This window comes from Xenopus tropicalis, chromosome 5, assembly GCF_000004195.4.
Source record: "Xenopus tropicalis strain Nigerian chromosome 5, UCB_Xtro_10.0, whole genome shotgun sequence".
In the NCBI taxonomy this organism is placed as follows: domain Eukaryota; kingdom Metazoa; phylum Chordata; class Amphibia; order Anura; family Pipidae; genus Xenopus; species Xenopus tropicalis.
In genome coordinates, this window is record NC_030681.2 from 163,780,127 (window position 1) to 163,801,228 (window position 21,102).

General features: G+C 51.0%; 1 protein-coding gene across 1 annotated transcript; it reads left to right on the forward strand.

Annotated features, from left to right (window-relative positions):
• The first annotated feature begins 4,186 nt into the window (after positions 1 to 4,186).
• LOC116411055 lies at positions 4,187 to 16,787 on the forward strand. Its single transcript, XM_031902835.1, has 2 exons — positions 4,187 to 4,794; positions 16,148 to 16,787. The coding sequence occupies exons 1-2, from the start codon at positions 4,187 to 4,189 to the stop codon at positions 16,785 to 16,787; spliced, it is 1,248 nt and encodes a 415-aa protein (XP_031758695.1).
• The last annotated feature ends 4,315 nt before the right edge of the window (positions 16,788 to 21,102 follow it).

Genomic DNA, 21,102 nt, shown 5'->3' on the forward strand with positions numbered 1-21,102 from the left:
AGATCTGTGTTAACAATAATATGCTAATGCAGAGGCAGCAGAAAGTAAAGGGCACTGAGGATTGCTAGCCGGCCCTCTGCGGCCCTCTCTCCCTATGCTAATGCAGAGGCAGCAGAAAGTAGAGGGTGCTGAGGATTGCTAGCCGGCAAGGCTACCTTAACTGTCCGGCCCTCTGCGGCTCTCTCCCTATGCTAATGCAGAGGCAGCAGAAAGTAGAGGGCGCTGAGGATTGCTAGCTGGCAAGGCTACCTAAGCTGTGCAGCCCTCTCTCCCTATGCTAATGCAGAGGCAGCAGAAAGTAGAGGGCGCTGAGGATTGCTAACTGGCCCTTGGCGGTCCTCTCTCCCTATGCTAATGCAGAGGCAGCAGAAAGTAGAGGGCACTGAGGATTGCTAACCGGCCCTCGGCCTCCCTCCCGCCCGCTCTCCCTCTGCAGAGGCAGCAGAAAGTAGAGGGCGCTGAGGATTGCTAACCGGCCCTCGGCGGCCCTCTCTCCCTATGCTAATGCAGAGGCAGCAGAAAGTAGAGGGTGCTTAGGATTGCTGGCTGGCCCGCTCTCCCTATGCTTATGCAGAGGCAGCAGAAAGTAGAGGGCGCTGAGGATTGCTAGCCGGCAAGGCTACCTAAACTGTCCGGTCCTCTGCGGCCCTCTCTCCCTATGCTAATGCAGAGGCAGCAGAAAGTAAAGGGCGCTGAGGATTGCTAGCCGGTAAGGCTACATAAACTGTGTGGCCGTCTGTGGCTCTCTCTCCCTATGCTAATGCAGAGGCAGCAGAAAGTAGAGGACGTTGAGGATTGCTAGTCAGTGATCGCTTCTCGGCCTTTTGGCTCAGATCATGTTTAGGTCCTAGTCATAGGTGCCCAGAGACATCGCCCCTTGGCCTTGTAGCATCGGCTATCAGCCTTAAGCTACATGCTGCTTTTGGGGTGCTTTCTACTCTGGGCAACGAGGAGAGATCACCCCTTGCTACAGCGGTAACCCTATTCTGAGGGGGAAACTGGGAGCATTCCAAGATGGCAGTGAGAGAAGATTCGGTTCCTGTCTTCATCAGGGTCGTTGTGCCTTCGAATTTGGAGCAGAACCTGGCGTATATCGTGCAGAGGATTCTGGAGGAATTTGGCAGAGTTTCCAGGAGGGAGATTCTAGCGATACAGGATTATCCTAAACGTGGAGTGTACGACGTCACTTTCGATGGCGAGGGAGTGTACAAAAGCTTCCTGAGTATCTTGGAGGAGAATCCGGAGGACCCTAGGCTAAAAGGGTTTAGGATTTTTCCACACTTCGCAGAGGAGGAGGTCTTCCTTGTGGTGAAGTCATATTCACCTTTTGTACCACTGAAAGAAATAGAAGTGGTGATTGGTAGGTACTGGAAAAAGTTGTCTTTTGTAGGTAAAATCCTTAATGAGTTGGGCATCTGGACATCAAAATACCGCTTTAAGGCAGTCTTTCAGAAAGGTATGTATCCACCTGCAAGATTTCGTTTAGGCACGGTTAATATTGACTGTTTTTTTAACGGTATGCCAGAATTTTGCAAAAGATGCCGACAGTACGGACATGCGACAGAAGGTTGTAATTCATGCCAAAACTGTGGTAAGGAAGGTCATGAGATTTTGAATTGTACTCTTCCGAAAAAATTTAACTTTTGTCTTCAGAAGGGGCATTTATATGCTACTTGTCCTAGGAGGAAGGCTAAATCTGAAAAGGTTGTGAAGGTTGCGGGTAAGTTATCTTTACCGGTAGAACCAGTTCCTATGTCCACAGTAGAGGAAATTATTGGTCAAGCTTCACAAGAGGGCCTTACAGTGAAACGTTTAAGGCCAAAAGAGAAGAAGAGAAAGAAAGAACCTGAAGATACTAAAGTAAGTGGTTCTGCTGAATCTGTTGACATTGTTGTTGAGTTTCTTTCTAGAGGGGAGGAACTTTATCAGTTCTACAAAGGAAAGACTAACATGGAAATCCAGGAGGCTTTATCGGATTGGTCGGATGAAGAAGAACTTGCTGAAATGAATGTGCGTATTCAGACTACGCCTCAAAAAGATATTAGGAATGCGATGTTAGGTTACATGAGAGGATTAACGTAAATTTTTAAAATTTAAAAAAACAAAAATTTAATAAAGACAAAATGGTTTCGAAATGATCATGTAAAGTAATTGGTAGGTTTCCTGCCTGGTTTACTTTATTACTGAGAGAAACCCTCTGAGTCATAGGTGCCCAGAGACATCGCCCCCTGGCCTTGTAGCATTGGCTATCAGCCTTAAACTACATGCTGCTTTTGGGGGGGGGCTTTCTACCCTGGGTAACGGGAGGCGATCACCCATCGCTACAGCGGTAACCCTAATCTGAGGGGGAAACTGTGAGCGGCTCTACGATGGCGGCGAAGGAAGAATCGGTTCCTGTCTTTGTCCGAGTCAAGAACACAGTCCGAATCCTAGCGGCTGATCCTTTGAATCTGGAGAAGAACCTGGCATTCATCGTGCAGGTGATTTTGGAGGAATCCAAAAGGGAGATCCTTGTGATACAAGATTATCTGAAGAAGGGGATATACGACGTCACCTTTGATGGAGAAGGAGTTTTCCGCAGCTTCCTGAGCATCTTGGAGGCGAATTCGGGAGATCCTCGTCTGAGTGGGTTAAAAATTTTCCCACACATTACGGATGAAGTCTTTTTGGTGGTTAAGTCGTACTCCCCCTTTGTGCCACTCAAGGAGATAGAGTCGGTACTTGGTAGGTACTGCAAAAAACTTTCTTTTTTTTCCCCCCTCTCTCCCCTCTCTCCCTATGCTAATGCAAAGGCAGCAGGAAGTAGAGGACATTGAGGATTGCTAGCCGGCAAGGCTACCTAAACTGTCCCCCCCTCCTCTCCCCCCTCTCTCTCCCCCCCCCTCTCTCCCCCCCCTCCTCTCCCCCCCTCTCTCTCTCCCCCCTCTCTCTCTCCCCCCCTCTCTCTCTCCCCCCCTCTCTCTCTCCCTCCCCCCCCTCTCTCTCTCTCCCCCCCCTCTCTCTCTCTCCCCCCCCTCTCTCTCTCCCCTCCCCCCTCTCTCTCCCCTCCCCCCTCTCTAATGCAGAGGGAGCAGAGGGAGCAGAGGGAGCAGAGGGAGCAGAGAGCGCAGAGAGCGCAGAGAGCGCAGAGAGCGCAGAGAGCGCAGAGAGCGCAGAGAGCAGAGAGCAGAGAGCAGAGAGCAGAGAGCAGAGAGCAGAGAGCAGAGAGCAGAGAGCAGAGAGCAGAGAGCGCAGAGGATTGCTAGCCGCCAAGGCTACCTAAGCTGTGCGAACCTCTCTCCCTATGCTAATGCAGAGGCAGCAGAAAGTAGAGGGCACAGAGGATTGCTAGACGCTAAGGCTAGCTAAACTGGCCGGCCCTCTCTGACCCTATGCTAATGCAGAGGCAGTAGAAAGTAGACGGCGCCGAGGATTGCTAGCCACTAAGGCTAGCTAAACTGGCTGGCCCACTCTCCCTATGCTAATGCAGAGGCAGAAGAAAGTAGAGGGCGCCGAGGATTGCTAGCCACCAAGGCTATCTAAACTGGCTGGCCCTCTCTCCCTATGCTAATGCAGAGGCAGCAGAAAGTAGACGGCGCCGAGGATTGCTAGCCGCCAAGTCTAGCTAAACTGGCCGGCCCACTCTCCCTATGCTAATGCAGAGGCAGAAGAAAGTAGAGGGCGCCGAGGATTGCTAGCCACTAAGGCTAGCTAAACTGGCCGGCCCACTCTCCCTATGCTAATGCAGAGGCAGCAGAAAGTAGAGGGCGCTGAGGAATGCTAGCCGCCAAGGCTAGCTAATCCAGTTAGCCCTCATCGGCCCTAAACTGGCCGAGCCCTCTGTGGCCCACTCTCCGTATGCTAATGCAGAGGATTGCTAGCCACCAAGGCTAGCTAAACTGGTTGGCCCTCTCTCCCTATGCTAATACAGAGGCAGCAGAAAGTAGAGGGCGCCATGGATTGCTAGCCGCTAAGGCTACCTAAACTGTCAGTCCTTCAAGATCGCTTCTCGGCCTTTTAGCTCAGATCAAGTGTAGGACTGAGTCAGAGGTGCCCGGAGACATTGCCCCTTGGCCTTCTGGCATCGACCTTGCGTCTTAAGCCACATGCTGCTTTTGGGGGGCTTTCTATTCCGGGCAACGGCAGGCGATCAACCCTCACTTCAGTGATAACCCTAATCCGAGGGGGAAACTGAGAGTGCTTCGAGATGGCAGCAGAGGATGGTTCGGTCCCAGTGTTTGTTCATGTCAAACATTCGGTTAGGATCGTCGTTGCTGACCCTTTGAACCAGGAGAAGAATCTGGTGTTCGTCGTTCGGAGGATTCTGGAAGATCTCGGCAGAGTGTCCAGGAAAGAGATCCTCGCTATTCAGGATTATCCCAGGAGAGGTGTATATGATGTCACCTTTGACGGAGAAGGAGTCTACCGTAGTTTCCTGAGGATTCTTGAGGAGAATTCGGCTGATCCCCGGTTGGAAGGGCTCAAAATTCTTCCACACTTCGCGGAGGAAGAGATTTTCCTTGTGGTAAAAACGTACTCTCCTTTTGTGCCGCTCAAGGAGATCGAGACTGTGTTAAGCAGGTATTGTAAAAAGCTGGTCTTTTCAGGTAAGATCTTGAATGAACTTGGTATTTGGACTTCTAAATACAGGTTCAAAGCTGTTTTGGATAAAGGAGTATTCCCGCCTGCTAGATTTCGTCTAGGAACTGTTAATATCGACTGTTTCTTTAATGGAATGCCGGAGTTTTGTCGGAGATGTCGCCAGTACTGTCATGTGGCAGATGGTTGTGTACTGTGTCAGAACTGTGGGAAAGCACATATGCTCCCATATGCTAATTCAGAGGCAGCAGAAAGTAGAGGGCGCCGAGGATGGCTAGCCGCCAAGGCTAGCTAAACTGGTCGGCCCTCTGCGGCCCTCTCTCCCTATGCTAAAGCAGAGGATTGCTAGCCGCCAAGGCTAGCTAAACTCGCCGGCCCTCTCTCCCTATGCTAATGCAGAGGCAGCAGAGAGTAGAGGGCGCCGAGGTTTGCTAGCCGCCAAGGCTAGCTAAATTGGCCGGCCCTCTGCGCCCCTCTCTCCCTATGCTAATGCAGAGTAAGCAGAAAGTTGAGGGTGCCGAGGATTGCTAGCTTCTAAGGCTAGCTTCTAAGGCTAGCTTCTAAGGCTAGCTTCTAAGGCTAGCTTCTAAGGCTAGCTTCTAAGGCTAGCTTCTAAGGCTAGCTTCTAAGGCTAGCTTCTAAGGCTAGCTAAACTGGCCGGCCCTCTGCGGCCCTCTCTCCCTATGCTAATGCAGAGGCAGCAGAAAGAAGAGGGCGCCGAGGATTGCTAGCCGCCAAGGCTCGCTAAACTGGCCGGCCCTCTCTCCCTATGCTAATGCAGAGGCAGCATAAAGTAGAGGGCGCCAAGGATTGCTAGCCGCCAAGGCTAGCTAAACTGGTCGGCCCTCTCTCCTTATGCTAATGCAGAGGCAGCAGAAAGTAGAGGGCGCCAAGGATTGCTAGCCGCCAAGGCTAGCTAAACTGATCTGCCCTCTGCGGCCCTCTCTCCCTATGCTAATGCAGAGGCAGCAGAAAGTAGTTGGCGCCGAGGATTGCTAGCCGCCAAGGCTAGCTAAACTGGTCTGCCCTCTGCGGCCCTCTCTCCCTATGCTAAAACAGAGGCAGCTGAAAGTAGAGGGTGCCAAGGATTGCTAGCCGCCAAAGATCGCTAAACTGGCCGACCCTCTCTCCCTATGCTAATGCAGAGTCAGCAGAAAGTAGAGGGCACCAAGGATTGCTAGCCGCCAAGGCTAGCTAAACTGGCCGGCCCTCTGTGGCCCTCTATCCCTATGCTAATGCAGAGGATTGCTAGCCGCCAAGGCAAGCTAAACTGGCCGGCCCTATCTCCCTATGCTAATGCAGAGGCAGCAGAAAGTAGACAGCGCTAAGGCTAGCAAAACTGGCCGGCCCTCTGAGGCCCTCTCTCCCTATGCTAATGCAGAGGCAGCTGAAAGTAGAGAGCGCCGAGGACTGCTAGCACCCAAGGCTAGCTAAACTGGCCGGCCCTATCTCCCTATGCTAATGCAGAGGATTGCAAGCCGCTAAGGCTAGCTAAATTGGCCGTCCCTCTGCGGCCCTCTCTCCTTATGCTAATGCAGAGGCAGCAGAAAGTAGTGGGCCCCGAGGATTGCTAGCCACCAAGGCTATTTAAACAGGCCAGCCCTCTCTCCCTATGCTAATGCAGAGGCAGAAGAAAGTAGAGGGCACCAAGGATTGCGAGCCGCCAAGGCAAGCTAAACTGGCCGGCCATCTGCGGCCCTCTATCCCTATGCTAATGCAGAGGATTGCTAGCCGCCAAGGCAAGCTAAACTGGCCGGCCCTATCTCCCTATGCTAATGCAGAGGAAGCAGAAAGTAGAAGGCACCGAGGATTGCTAGCCGCCAAGGCTATTTGAACTGGCCGGCCCTCTCTCCCTATGCTAATGCAGAGGCAGCTGAAAGTAGAGGGTGCCGAGGATTGCTATCCGCCAAGGATCGCTAAACTGGCCGGCCCGCTCTCCCTATGCTAATGCAGAGGCAGCAGAAAGTAGAGAGCGCCGAGGACTGCTAGTCACCAAGGCTAGCTAAACTGGCAGGCTCTATCTCCCTATGCTAATGCAGAGGCAGCAGAAAGTAGAGAGCGCCGAGGACTGCTAGTCACCAAGGCTAGCTAAACTGGCAGGCTCTATCTCCCTATGCTAATGCAGAGGAAGCAGAAAGTAGAGGGTGCCGAGGATTGCAAGCCGCTAAGGCTAGCTAAATTGGCCGGCCCTCTGCGGTCCTCTCTCCTTATGCTAATGCAGAGGCAGCAGAAAGTAGTGGGCGCCGAGGATTGCTGGCCGCTAAGGCTAGCTAAACTGCCGGCCCTCTACGGTCCTCTCTCCCTATGCTAATGCAGAGGAAGCAGAAAGAAGAGGGCGCCGAGGATTGCTAGCCGCCAAGGCTAGTTGAATTGGCCGGCCCTCTCTCCCTATGCTAATGCAGAGGCAGCAGAAAGTAGAGAGCGCTAAGGCTAGTTAAACTGGCCGGCCCTCTCTCCCTATGCTAATGCAGAGGCAGCAGTAAGTAGAGAGCGCTAAGTCTAGCTAAACTGGCAAGACCTCTGCGGACTCTCTCCCTATGCTAATGCAGAGGCGGCAGAAATTAGAGGGCGTCGAGGGTTGCTAGTCTCCAAGGCTAGCTAAATTCTCTGGCCCTCTCTGGCCCTCTCTGGCCCTCTCTGGCCCTCTCTGGCCCTCTCTGGCCCTCTCTGGCCCTCTCTGGCCCTCTCTGGCCCTCTCTGGCCCTCTCTCCCTATGCTAATGCAGTGGCAGCAGAAAGTAGAGGGCGCCGAGGATTGGTAGCCAAGGCTAGCTAGCCAAGGCTAGCTAAGCTGGCCGGCCCTCTCTCCCTATGCTAATGCAGAGGCAGCAGAAAGTAGAGGGCGCCGAGGATTGGTAGCCAAGGCTAGCTAAACTGGCCGGCACTCTCTCCCTATGCTAATGCAGAGGAAGAAGAAAGTTGAGGGCGCCGAGGATTGCTAGGTGCTAAGGCTAGCTAAACTGGCCGGCCCTATGTGGCCTTCTCTCCCTATGCTAATGCAGAGGCAGCTGAAAGTAGAGGGTGCCGAGGATTGCTAAACTGGCCGGCCCTCTCTCCCTATGCTAATGCAGAGGCAGCAGAAAGTAGAGGGTGCTGAGGATTGCTAGCCGCCAAGGCTCGCTAAACTGGCCGGCCCTCTCTCCCTATGCTAATGCAGAGGCAGCAGAAAGTAGAGAGCGCTAAGGCTAGCTAACCTGGCCAGCCCTATGCGGCCCTCTCTCCCTATGCTAATGCAGAGACAGTAGAAAGTAGAGGGCGCCGAGGATTGCTAGCCGCCAAGGCTAGCTAAACTGGCCGGCCGTCTACGGCACTCTCTCTCTATGCTAATGCAGAGGCAGCAGAAATTAGAGGGCGTCGAGGATTGCTAGCCACCAAGGCTAGCTAAACTGGCTGGACATTTCTCCCTATGCTAATGCAGAGGCAGCAGAAAGTAGAGAGTGCCGAGGATTGCTAGCCGCCAAGGCTAGCTAAACTGGCATGCCCTCTCTCCCTATGCTAATGCAGAGACAGTAGAAAGTAGAGGGCGCCGAGGATTGCTAGCCGCCAAGGCTAGCTAAACTGGCCGGCCGTCTACGGCACTCTCTCTCTATGCTAATGCAGAGGCAGCAGAAATTAGAGGGCGTCGAGGATTGCTAGCCACCAAGGCTAGCTAAACTGGCTGGACATTTCTCCCTATGCTAATGCAGAGGCAGCAGAAAGTAGAGGGCGCCGAGGATTGCTAGCCGCCAAGGCTAGCTAAACTTGCCGGCCCTCTGCGGCCCTCTCTCCCTATGCTAATGCAGAGGCAGCAGAAAGTAGAGAGTGCCGAGGATTGCTAGCCGCCAAGGCTAGCTAAACTGGCATGCCCTCTCTCCCTGTGCTAATGCAGAGGCAGCAGAAAGTAGAGGGCGCCAAGGATTGCTAGCCGCCAAGGCGATCTAAACTGGCCGGCCCTCTGCGGCCCTCTCTCCCTATGCTAATGCAGAGGCAGCAGAAAGTAGTGGGCGCCGAGGATTGCTAGCCGCTAAGGCTAGCTAAACTGGCCAACCCTCTACGGTCATCTCTCCCTATGCTAATGCAGAGGCAGCAGAAAGTAGAGGGCGCCGAGGATTGCTAGCTGCCAAGGCTAGTTGAATTGGCCGGCCCTCTCTCCCTATGCTAATGTGGAGGCAGCAGAAAGTAGAGAGTGCCGAGGATTGCTAGCCGCCAAGGCTAGCTAAACTGACCGGCCCTCTGTGGCCCTCTCTCCCTATGCTAATGTGGAGGCAGCAGAAAGTAGAGAGCGCCGAGGATTGCTAGTCGCCAAGGCTAGCTAAACTGGCTGGCCCTCTCTCCCTATGCTAATGCAGAGGCAGCAGAAAGTAGAGGGCACCGAGGATTGCTAGCCAAGGCTAGCTAAACTGGCCGGCCCTCTCTCCCTATGCTAATGAAGAGGCAGCACAAAGTAGAGGGTGCCGAGGATTGCTAGGTGCTAAGGTTAGCTAAACTGGCCGGCCCTCTGCGACCCTCTCTCCCTATGCTAATGCAGAGGCAGCAGAAAGTAGAGGGCGCCAATGATTGCTAGCCACCAAGGCTAGCTAAACTGGCAAGCCCTCTGCGGCCCTCTCTCCGTATACTAATGTAGAGGCACCAGAAAGTAGAGGGCGCCGAGGATTGCTAGCTGCTAAGGCTAGCTAAACTGGCCCGCCCTCTCTCCCTATACTAATGCAGAGGCAGCAGAAAGTAGAGGGTGCCAGGTATTGCTAGCCATCAAGGCTAGCTAAACTGGCCGGCCCTCTGCGGCCCGCTCTCCCTATGCTTATGCAGAGGCAGCAGAAAGTAGAGGGCGCCGAGGATTGCTAGCCGCTAATGCTAGCTAAACTGGCCGGCCCTCTACGGCCCTCTACGGCCCTCTCTCCCTATGCTAATGCAGAGGCAGCAGAAAGTAGAGGGCGCCGAGGATTGCTAGCCGCCAAGGCTAGCTAAACTGGCCGGCTCTCTGCGGCACTCTCTCCCTATGCTAATGCAGAGGCAGCAGAAATTAGAGGGCGTAGAGGATTGCTAGCCTCCAAGGCTAGCTAAACTGACCGGCCCTCTGTGGCCCTCTCTCCCTATGCTAATGTAGAGGGCACCAAGGATTGCTAGCCAAGGCTAGCTAAACTGGCCGGCCCTTTCTCCCTATGCTAATGAAGAGGCAGCACAAAGTAGAGGGCGCCGAGGATTGCTAGCCTCCAAGACTAGCTAAACTGGGCGGCCCTCTGCGACCCTCTGCGACCCTCTCTCCCTATGCTAATGCAGAGGCAGCAGAAAGTAGAGGGCGCCAATGATTGCTTGCCACCAAGGCTAGCTAAACTGGCCGGCCCTCTGCGGCCCTCTCTCCGTATACTAATATAGAGGCAGCAGAAAGTAGAGGGCGCCAATGATTGCTAGCCACCAAGGCTAGCTAAACTGGCCGGCCCTCTACGGCCCTCTACGGCCCTCTCTCCCTATGCTTATTCAGAGGCAGCAGAAAGTAGAGGGCGCCGAGGATTGCTAGCCGCTAAGGCTAGCTAAACTGGCCGGCCCTCTACGGCCCTCTCTCCCTATGCTAATGCAGAGGCAGCAGAAAGTAGAGGGCGCCGAGGATTGCTAGCCGCCAAGGCTAGCTAAACTGGCCGGCTCTCTGCGGCACTCTCTCCCTATGCTAATGCAGAGGCAGCAGAAATTAGAGGGCGTAGAGGATTGCTAGCCTCCAAGGCTAGCTAAACTGACCGGCCCTCTCTCCCTATGCTAATGTAGAGGGCACCGAGGATTGCTAGCCAAGGCTAGCTAAACTGGCCGGCCCTCTCTCCCTATGCTAATGAAGAGGCAGCACAAAGTAGAGGGCGGCGAGGATTGCTAGCCTCCAAGGCTAGCTAAACTGGCCGGCCCTCTGCGACCCTCTCTCCCTATGCTAATGCAGAGGCAGCAGAAAGTAGGGGGCGCCAATGATTGCTAGCCGCCAAGGCTAGCTAAACCGGCCGGCCCTCTATGGCCCTCTCTCCCTATGCTAATGCAGAGGCAGCAGAAAGTAGAGGGCGCCGGGGATTCCTAGCCGCCAAGGCTAGCTAAACTGGCCGGTCCTCTCAACCTATGCTAATGCAGAGGCAGCAGAAAGTAGAGGATGCCGAGGATTGCTAGCCGCCAAGGCTAGCTAAACTGGCCGGCTCGCTCTCCCTATGCAAATGCAAATGCAGAGGCAGCAAAAAGTAAAGGGGGCAGAGGATTGCTAGCCGCGAAGGCTAGCTAAATTGGCTGGCCCTCTGCGTCCCTCTCTCCCTATACTAATGTAGAGGCACCAGAAAGTAGAGGGCGCCAAGGATTGCTAGCAATCAAGGCTAGCTAAACTGGCCGGCTCGCTCTCCCTATGCAAATGCAGAGGCAGCAAAAAGTAGAGGGGGCAGAGGATTGCTAGCCGCGAAGGCTAGCTAAATTGGCCGGCCCTCTGCGGCCCTCTCTCCCTATACTAATGTAGAGGCACCAGAAAGTAGAGGGCGCTATGGATTGCTAGCAATCAAGGCTAGCTAAACTGGCCCGCCCTCTCTCCCTATGCTAATGCAGAGGCAGCAGAAAGTAGAGGGTGCCGAGGATTGCTAGCAATCAAGGCTAGCTAAACTGGCCGGCCCTCTGCGGCCTTCTGCGGCCCTCTCTCCCTATGCTTATGCAGAGGCAGGAGAAAGTAGAGGGCGCCGAGGATTGCTAGCCGCTAAGGCTAGCTAAACTGGCCCGCCCTCTCTCCCTATGCTAATGTAGAGGGTGCCAGGTATTGCTAGCCATCAAGGCTAGCTAAATTGGCCGGCTCTCTCTCCCTATGCTAATGCAGAGGCAGCAGAAAGTAGTGGGCGCCGAGGATTGCTAGCCACCAAGGTTAGCTAAACTGGCCGGCACTCTCTCACTATGCTAATGCAGAGGCAGCAGAAAGTAGAGAGTGCCAAGGATTGCTAGCCGCCAAGGCTAGCTAAATTGGCCTGCCCTCTCTCCCTATACTAATGCAGAGTCAGCAGAAAGTAATAGGCACCGAGGAATGCTAGCCACCAAGGCTAGCTAAACTGGCCGGCCCTCTCTCCCTATGCTAATGCAGAGGCAGCAGAAAGTAGAAGGCGCCGAGGATTGCTAGCCGCTAAGGCTAGCTAAACTGGCCGGCCCTCTGCGACCCTCTCTCCCTATGCTAATGCAGAGGCAGTAGAAAGTATAGGGTGCCAATGATTGCTAGCCGCCAAGGCTAGCTAAACTGGCCGGCCCTCTATGGCCCTCTCTCCCTATGCTAATGCAGAGGCAGCAGAAAGTAGAGAGCGCTAAGGCTACCTAAACTGGCCGGCCCTCTGCGGCCCACTCTCCCTATGCTAATGCAGAGGCAGCAGAAAGTAGAGAGCACTAAGGCTAGCTAAACTGGCCGGCCCTCTGCAGCCCTCTCTCCCTATGCTAATGCAGAAACAGCAGAAAGTAGAGGGTGCCGAGGATTGCTAGCCGCCAAGGCTAGCTAAACTGACCGGCCCTCTGCGGCACTCTCTCCCTATGCTAATGCAGAGGCTGCAGAAAGTAGAGAGCGCCGAGGATAGCTAGCCGCCAAGGCTAGCTAAAATGGCCGACCCTCTCTCCCTATGCTAATGCAGAGGCCGCAGAAAGTTGAGGGCGCCGAGCATTCCTAGGTGCTAAGGCTAGCTAAATTGGCCGATGCCCTGCAGCCCTCTCTCCTTATGCTAATGCAGAGGCAGCAGAAAGTAGAGGGTGCCAGGTATTGCTAGCCACCAAGGCTAGCTAAACTGGCCGGCCCTCTCTCCCTATGCTAATGCAGAGGCAGCAGAAAGTAGATGGTGCCGAGGATTGCAAGCCGCTAAGGCTAGCTAAATTGACCGGCCCTCTGCGGCCCTCTCTCCTTATGCTAATGCAGAGGCAGCAGAAAGTAGAGGGTGCCAGGTATTGCTAGCCACCAAGGCTAGCTAAACTGGCCGGCCCTCTCTCCCTATGCTAATGCAGAGGCAGCAGAAAGTAGTGGTCGCCGAGGATTGCTAGCCACCAAGGCTAGCTAAACCGGCCGGCGTCTGCGGCCCTCTCACCCTATGCTAATGCAAAGGCAGCACAAAGTAGAGGGCGCCGAGGATTGCTTGCCGCTAAGGCTAGCAAAACCGGGTGGCCCTCTGCGGCCTTCTCTCACTATGCTAATGCAGAGGCAGCAGAAAGTAGAGGCCGCCAAGGCTAGCTAAACTGGTCGGCCCTCTGTGGCCCTCTCTCCCTATGCTAATGCAGAGGCAGCAGAAAATAGAGGGCGCCGAGGATTGCTAGCCGCTAAGGCTAGCTAAACTGGCCGGCCCTCTCTCCCTATGCTAAAGCAGAGGCAGCAGAAAGTAGAGGGTACTGAGAATTGCTAGCTGCCAAGGCTATCTAAACTGCCCGGCCCTCTCTCCCTATGCTAATGCAGAAGCAGCAGAAAGTAGTGGGCGCCGAGGATTGCTAGCCGCCAAGGCTAACTAAACTGGCCGGCCCTCTCGCTCTATGCTAATGCAAAGACTGCTGAAAGTAGAGGGTGCCGAGGATTGCCTGCCGCTAATGCTAGCTAAACTGGCTGGTCCTCTCTCCCTATGCTAATGCGGAGGCAGCAGAAAGTAGAGGGCGCCGAGGATTGCTAGCCGCTAAGGCTAGCTAAACTGGCCGTCCCTCTCTCACTATGCTAATGCAGAGGCAGCAGAAAGTAGAGGGCGCCGAAGATTGCGAGCCGCCAATGCTAGCTAAACTGGCCCTCCCTCTCTCCCTCTCTCCCTCTCTCCCTCTCTCCCTCTCTCCCTCTCTCCCTCTCTCCCTCTCTCCCTCTCTCCCTCTCTCCCTCTCTCCCTCTCTCCCTCTCTCCCTCTCTCCCTCTCTCCCTCTCTCCCTCTCTCCCTCTCTCCCTCTCTCCCTCTCTCCCTCTGCTAACGCAGAGGCAGCAGAAAGTAGAGGGCGCCGAGGATTGGTAGCCGCCAAGGCTAGCTAAACTTGCCGTCCCTCTGCGTCCCACTCTCCCTATGCTAATGCAGAAGCAGCAGAAAGTAGAGGGCGCCGAAGATTTTTAGACGCAAAGGCTAGCTAAACTGGCCGTCCCTCTGCGGCCCTCTCTCCCTATGCTAATGAAGCGGCAGAAGAAAGTAGAGGGCGCCGATGATTGCGAGCTGCCAAGGCTAGCTAAACAGGCTAGCCCTCTGCGGACCTCTCTCCCTATGCTAATGCAGAGGCAGCAGAAAGTAGAGGGCGCCGAGGATTGCTAGCCACCAAGGTTAGCTAAACTGGCCGGCCCTCTCTCTCTATGCTAATGCAGAGGATTGCTAGCCCTCTGCGGCCCTCTCTCCCTATGCTAAATCAGAGGCAGCAGAAAGTAGAGGGCACTGAGGATTGCTAGCTGCCAAGGCAAGCTAAACTGGCCGGCCCTCTGCGGCCCTCTCTCACTGTGCTAATGCATAGACAGCAGAAAGTAGATTACGCTGAGGATTGCTAGCCGCCAAGGCTAGCTAAACTGGCAGGCCCTCACTCCCTATGCTAATGCAGAGGCAGCAGAAAGTAGAGGGCGCTTAATATTGCTAGCCGCCAAGGCTAGCTAAACTGGGCGGCCCTCTCTCCCTATGCTTATGCTTATGCAGAGGCAGCAGAAAGTAGAGGGCGCTGAAGATTGCTAGCCGCCAAGGCTAGCTAAACTGGCCGGCCCTCTCTCCCTATGCTAATGCAGAGGCAGCAGAAAGTAGAGGGCGCCGAGGATTGCTAGCCTCCAAAGCTAGCTAAATTGGCCAGCTCTCTGCGGCCCTCTCTCCCTATGCTAATGCAGAGACAGCAGAAAGTAGAGGGCACTGTGTATTGCTAGCCGCCGAGCCTAGCTAAACTGGCCGGCCCTCTCTCTCTCTCTCTATGCTAATGCAGAGGCAGTAGAAAGTAGATGGCGCCGAGGATTGCTAGCCGCCAAGGTTAGCTAAACTAGATGGCCCTCTGCAACCCGCTCTCCCTATGCTAATGCAGAGGATTGCTAGCCGCCAAGGCTAGCTAAACTGGCCAGCCCTCTCTCCCTATGCTAATGCAGAGGCAGCAGAAAGTAGAGAGCACTGAGAATTGCTAGCTTCCAAGGCTATCTAAACTGCCCGGCCCTCTTTCCCTATGCTTATGCAGAGGCAGCAGAAAGTAGTGGGTGCCGAGGATTGCTAGCCACCAAGGCTTACTAAATTGGCCGGCCCGCTCGCTCTATGCTAATGCAAAGACTGCAGAAAGTAGAGGGCGCCGAGGATTGCTAGCCGCTAAGGCTAGCTAAACTTTGCGGCCCTCTTTCCCTATGCTTATGCAGAGGCAGCAGAAAGTAGTGGGTGCCGAGGATTGCTAGCCGCTAAGGCTAGCTAAACTGGCCGTCCCTCTCTCACTATGCTAATGCAGAGGCAGCAGAAAGTAGAGGGCGCCGAGGATTGCTAGCCGCTAATGCTAGCTAAACTCTGCAGCCCTCTCTCCCTATGCTAATGCAGAGGCAGCAGAAAGAAGAGGGCACCGAGGATTGCTAGCCGCTAATGCTAGCTAAACTGGCCGGTCCTCTCTCCCTATGCTAATGCAGAGGCAGCAGAAAGTAGAGGGCGCCGAGGATTGCTAGCCGCTAAGGCTAGCTAAACTGGCCGTCCCTCTCTCACTATGCTAATGCAGAGGCAGCAGAAAGTAGAGGGTGCCGAGGATTGCTAGCCGCCGAGGCTAGCTAAACTGGCCGGCCCTCTCTCCCTATGCTAATGCAGAGGCAGCAGAAAGTAGAGGGCGCTGAGGATTGCGAGCCACCGAGGCTAGCTAAACTGGCAGGCCCTCACTCCCTATGCTAATGCAGAGGCAGCAGAAAGTAGAGGGCGCTTAATATTGCTAGCCGCCAAGGCTAGCTAAACTGGGCGGCCCTCTCTCCCTATGCTTATGCAGAGGCAGCAGAAAGTAGAGGGCGCTGAAGATTGCTAGCCGCCAAGGCTAGCTAAACTGGCCGGCCCTCTCTCCCTATGCTAATGCAGAGGCAGCAGAAAGTAGAGGGCGCCGAGGATTGCTAGCCTCCGAAGCTAGCTAAATTGGCCAGCTCTCTGCAGCCCTCTGCGGCCCTCTGCGCATCATCGTTGAAGACACAACGACAAAAGAGAGCAAGTTGCTGCATGTCGTGAACACCATCCTGGGAGATTTCGGCCATGTAAGAAAAGGCGGATTTACGATGTGACCTTTGTCGGAGAAGGTGTGTTTTCTAGCTTCTGGAAAATTTATTCAGAAAATCGTGAAGATATTCGTCTTCGGGGATATAAGGTTATCCCACATTTCGCTCGAGAGGAAATTCTACTGGTGGTAAAGTCCTATTCACCCTTTGTAATTCGGAAAGAGATGGAGGTGGTGTTGAATAGGTTTTGTGAAAAAGTGGAGTTCGTGGGAAAAGTTCTTAATGAACTCGGTATTTGGACCTCTAAGTTCAAGTACAAAGTTAAATTCAAGAAAGGTTTGTACCCTCCGGCACGTTTTCGTTTAGGAAATATAAATTTGGATGTCTTTTTTCCTGAAATGCCAGTTTTTTGCAAAAAGTGCCGTTCTTATGGTCATACAGCGGAAAACTGTAATTTGTGCTCCAATTGTGGTGAAGATACACATATGACCAAAAATTGTGTCCTTCAAAAGAGGTGTAACTTGTGTTTTCAAATGGGGCATTTATATGCAGGTTGTCCACAAAGAGAGAAAGTGGAAAGTCAAAAATCTATTCATGAGGATCTTAGTGCTTCTCCTAATTTTGAAGTTTTTGCTGATCCGGTGTTAAGTTTTGTTTTACAGGATAAAACTACTGAGGAAAAACGAGAAGAAAAGGAAAACTTACCTGATGTTGAAATGGAGAGTGAATTAGGTCAGGTGGGAAAAGTATTGGAATTTTTGTCTGATTTTGATCTTAGTGCTTCTCCGAATTTGCAAATTCTTGAAGAGAATTTATCGGAGCCCTTAAGTCCCGTGAGTGAGGAAGGGCATTTTCATGTGACTGGTGAGGAGAGTCCTGCAGGTAAAATGTTGCAGGAAGGGCTCACGGTAAAGAGAAAGACTGGTTTTGAGTCTCTTTCCAGAGGAGAGAAATTGTATAGATCTTACAAAGGGAAGTCCATTCAAGAGCTAAAGGAAGTTGTAAGTGATTGGTCAGATGAGGAAGAATATGGTAAATTAGGCAAATATTTCGAAGAAATTCCTAATAAGAAAGAAGCTCGGAAAAAGATTTTGAGGTACATTAAGAATCTAAAGTGACTCTTTTAAAATTAGAAAATATATATATAAAAATAATAAAATGATTGGTTTCTATGATTATGTAAAGTGATTGGTGGTTTTCCTACTGTATTGCTTTATTACTGATTGAAACCTTACTGAGTCATTGGGTGCCCAGGAACATTGCCCCTTGGCCTTGTAGCATCGGCTATCAGCCTTAAGCTACATGCTGCTTTTGGGGGGCTTTCTATCCTGGGCAACGGGAGGCAATCACCCATCACTCCAGCGATAACCCTATCCTGAGGGGGAAACTGGGAGTGGCTTTGTGATGGCGGCGACGGACGGCGAATCGATTCCTGTCTTCATACGAGTTAAGAATTCGGTGAGAATCCTCGCAGCTGATCCTTTGAATGCGGAGAAAGGCCTGGCTTACGTCGTACAGGTGATTTTGGAAGAGCTCGGCAGAGTTTCCAGATGGGAGATCTTAGCGATCCAGGATTATCCCAGGAAAGGAGTCTACGACATCACCTTTGAGGGCGAAGGTGTTTACCGCAGCTTCTTGAGCATCCTGGGCGAAAATTTGGCTGATCCTCGACTGAGTGGATTTAAAGTTGTTCCACATTTTGCAGAGGAGGAAGTCTTTTTGATCGTTAAATCTTATTCTCCTTTTGTGCTACTTAAGGAGATTGAGACGGTAATAGGTAGGTACTGCAAAAAACTTGTCTTTGTAGGTAAAGTACTCAATGAACTTGGTATTTGGACGTCAAAATACAGGTTCAAGGCCGTCTTCGAGAAAGGTATTTTTCCTCCAGCGAGATTTCGTTTGGGCACAGTCAATATAGATTGTTTTTTCAAAGGTATGCCGGAGTTCTGCAGAAGGTGTAGACAATATGGGCATGTATCAGAAGGATGTACAGCATGTCAGAATTGTGGTAAGACTGGTCACGAGGTAATGAACTGTGTTCTCCCCAAGAAGTGTAACCTTTGCTTACAGGAAGGCCACTTGTACGTAAGATGTCCTCAAAGGAAAGTGGAACCTGTGGAAGTATCGGCAGATTTGGGTGAGTTACGTGTGCCAGTTGATCTAACCCCCAGGTCTTCTGGTGAGGAAGGTTTGGCTGTGGCAGGTTCGCAAGAAGGACCTGCAGTAAAGCGTAAGAAGGAGCAAGAGAAACAAGAGAAACAAGAGAAACAAGAGAAACAAGAGAAACAAGAGAAACAAGAGAAACAAGAGAAACTAGAGAAACAAGAGAAACAAGAGAAACAAGAGAAACAAGAGAAACAAGAGAAACAAGAGAAACAAGAGAAACAAGAGAAACAAGAGAAATCCGATGTAAGTTCTGGTATGGAATCTAGTAGCTCTACTGATGTGCCATCTCTTTCTAGGGGCGAGAGACTTTTCAGGTACTACAAATGTAGGTCGGATTCGATACTTCAAGATGCTTTATGTGAATGGCCGGACAAAAAAGAATACGCAGAGATTGTTGAGAATTGTATTCAAGGTCAACCAGAAGATTTTGTAAGATATAATATATTGAATTACATTAGAGAATTGAAGTAAATTTTATTTTCAAAAAATTACAAAAAAAAATATACATAATAAAGATAAAAATTGGTTTCTTGTGATGCTGTAGAGTGGGTTGGCGGATTTATCTGTCGATTCGCTTTATTACTGAGTTGAAACCTTACTGAGTCATTAGGTGCTGAAGGACACCTCTCCTCAGCCTTTGGGCATTAGTGGGTAACACCACCTTAAAGGACAACTAAAGCCTAAAAAAGAATATGGCTGGAAATGTTTAGCTATGTGTTTTGGGCCCTTGTACCAGCCCAAAATCCCCAAAGCTATATAGAAATAAAGATTCATGCCCCTGAAGATGCCCACAGTAGCTCTCCATCTTTTGCCTTGCCCAACTACTGCACATGCTCAGTTTGCTCTTGGCTGATGTCAGTGACCTGAGCTTAGGGATCGACTCACAATATTTTTCTTTCCCCTGCCAGCTTGGTCTGGTCACTATTAAACATGCATACTAGCCAACCAATCACAGTCCTGTCTGGCTGCTCTCTTAAAAACTAAAGGCCTTTTGAGCTTGGGGCGAGACTTTAGCTGAATCCTTAGTGGGGCTTCTCTTTCCACCTTGTAATGATCCCAAATACTGAGCTGTGTAACAAATATAAGTTACAGAGGTTGGAAACAGAGGCAGAAGCTGTGACAAAAGTTCCAGTCACTTTGCTGTTACAAACAGCCCCTCTGGGAATAAACTGCCCCATTGTAAAGGTTTCTCTGTATGTAACACAGTGACTGTATCTGCCCCTTACACTCCCCCCCAGGGCTAAGGTACAGAATATTATTAGCTTTAGCACTGGGGCTTGCTTTTATTTTTTATTTTTTCTTTTATATCCAACCACACAACAGACAAATAACTACTTTCAGTTTATATGAAGCAGTTGCATGGGGGTGTGTGTGCATTACACACGGGGAGAGGCCAAACTGTGCCAGTAGGTGTATAGGCAGAACAACATGTACAGGGGAACCTCTGCACAAACACTATGTTCCTTCCCAGGATGCAAAGTGACTGACACTGAGCTCAGAGTTTGTGTCTCACTATTATAAACAGGCTGTGTATGGAAACCCCAGTCTGTATGGCACCCCCAGGCTGTATGGCACCCCCAGTCTGTATGGCCCCCCAGGCTGCTCGGCACCCCCAGGCTGCTCATCTGCTCTTTGCTTTGGTCAGTGTAATGTGAGTAAAAGAGAAAGTCATTTGTAGAAGGAGAGAATTCAGAATGTGTTTATGTCAGAAAAAGCCCCAATTATCTCCTGAGCTGATATTTTGGGGGATGGGGATATGGGAATATTTGGGAGTCTGTAAACAAGTTATGTCTAAATACTGAGCTAAAGCTTGTTTGTATTGATATCCTGTAATACAATGTGTATAATAGGGCAGCACTAGTTTATATGTACCTGTACCCATGATGCACCTGTGTCTCTGTGCCAATGGGATCATTTGTAGGTTCCACCTAGTTCTCTATGTAGGTTGAAGGAAAAAATATATACACAAAAGCATTGACCAATGAGAATGCTGATTAGATTCCCAGCACTATATCAGCCATTTTGATATTATCTTACATATAGAGATAATGATGGCATTTTCCCGTCATTATATGGCACAGGAATCAGACATGGGGATAAAGGGACAGACTTGTTCAGTGCTGGGAAACTGTGCTTATTGCTCCCAACTCCAATTGCAGGAACAGAGAACAGGGAGCCGGATTTACTCACATCAGCTGGGATTCTCATTGGGGGATTCTTTTGCATATTTATGCAGCCACTGGCTTTGTGCTGTTGTTTTGATAATTTACTACGTTCCCTAAGCTCAGCCTCCCAACAGCAGCTCAGAGCAAACTGAGCATGTGCAGGAGCCAGATCTTATAGAAGATGGTATAACAAGATGGCAGCCCCCTGTGGACAACTTTGAAAGCATAAATCATTATTTAAATTAGGCTTCTCAACCCCTGGGCTTGTGCAGTAAGTTCAGAATGTTTATGTTTATGTTCAGTATATAAAATACAGCATTTCTAATTATTTTCTATTTTAGGGTTTAGTTCTCCTTTAAACTCTTCAGTGGGCCCCTGGTGTTCATATTTAGGGTGTTTTACCTTGGTACCTAATGCTATGTGGGAGATAAGATGCTGGAAACTGGAAGCTTTGAGTGGATTTTTGGAAATGTTATCAAAATTGCCAACTGTAGGAAAGCTTTGCGGCTTGGTACGTTGGAGTAGAAAGACACGGGTACCCATTTTAGATTCGGGGGAATGTGTACTTTCCAAAAATATATGGCTTTCTGGGGTGAATGTACTTTTTACTAGCTTTATCCCACATCTAATGATGTAAATGTTGATTTTGCAGAAGCTGAAATGACAGTACATATGGGGGTATGTTCCCATTGGGGCCCCTACATGCCACATACTTAGCTAAACCTATACATATTGGGCATCAAACTGTTCAGGGGACCCCTGGTGTTCATATTTAGGGTGTTTTATCTGGTTACTTTATGACCTTTAGGAGTTAAGATACTATAGACTGGAAGCTTTGAAGCGATTTTAAAAAAATTTCACAAATTTTGATAAAAACCAATAACTTTAGGAAAGCATTGCGACTTCATAGTTTGGAGCAGACAAACAGTTGTGCCTATTCTGGATTCCCCAGAATCTCTTCTTTCTAAAAATGTAAAATTTTCTGGGATAAACTTTCTGTTAGTGGAATTTTTGGCCTTGAAATCTAAAGTATGCAGCTTTCTGGAGCAGTGCTTTGGAAATTTGGTAGTGTACTGCTGGGTGTTTTTGACCTATAAAAGTG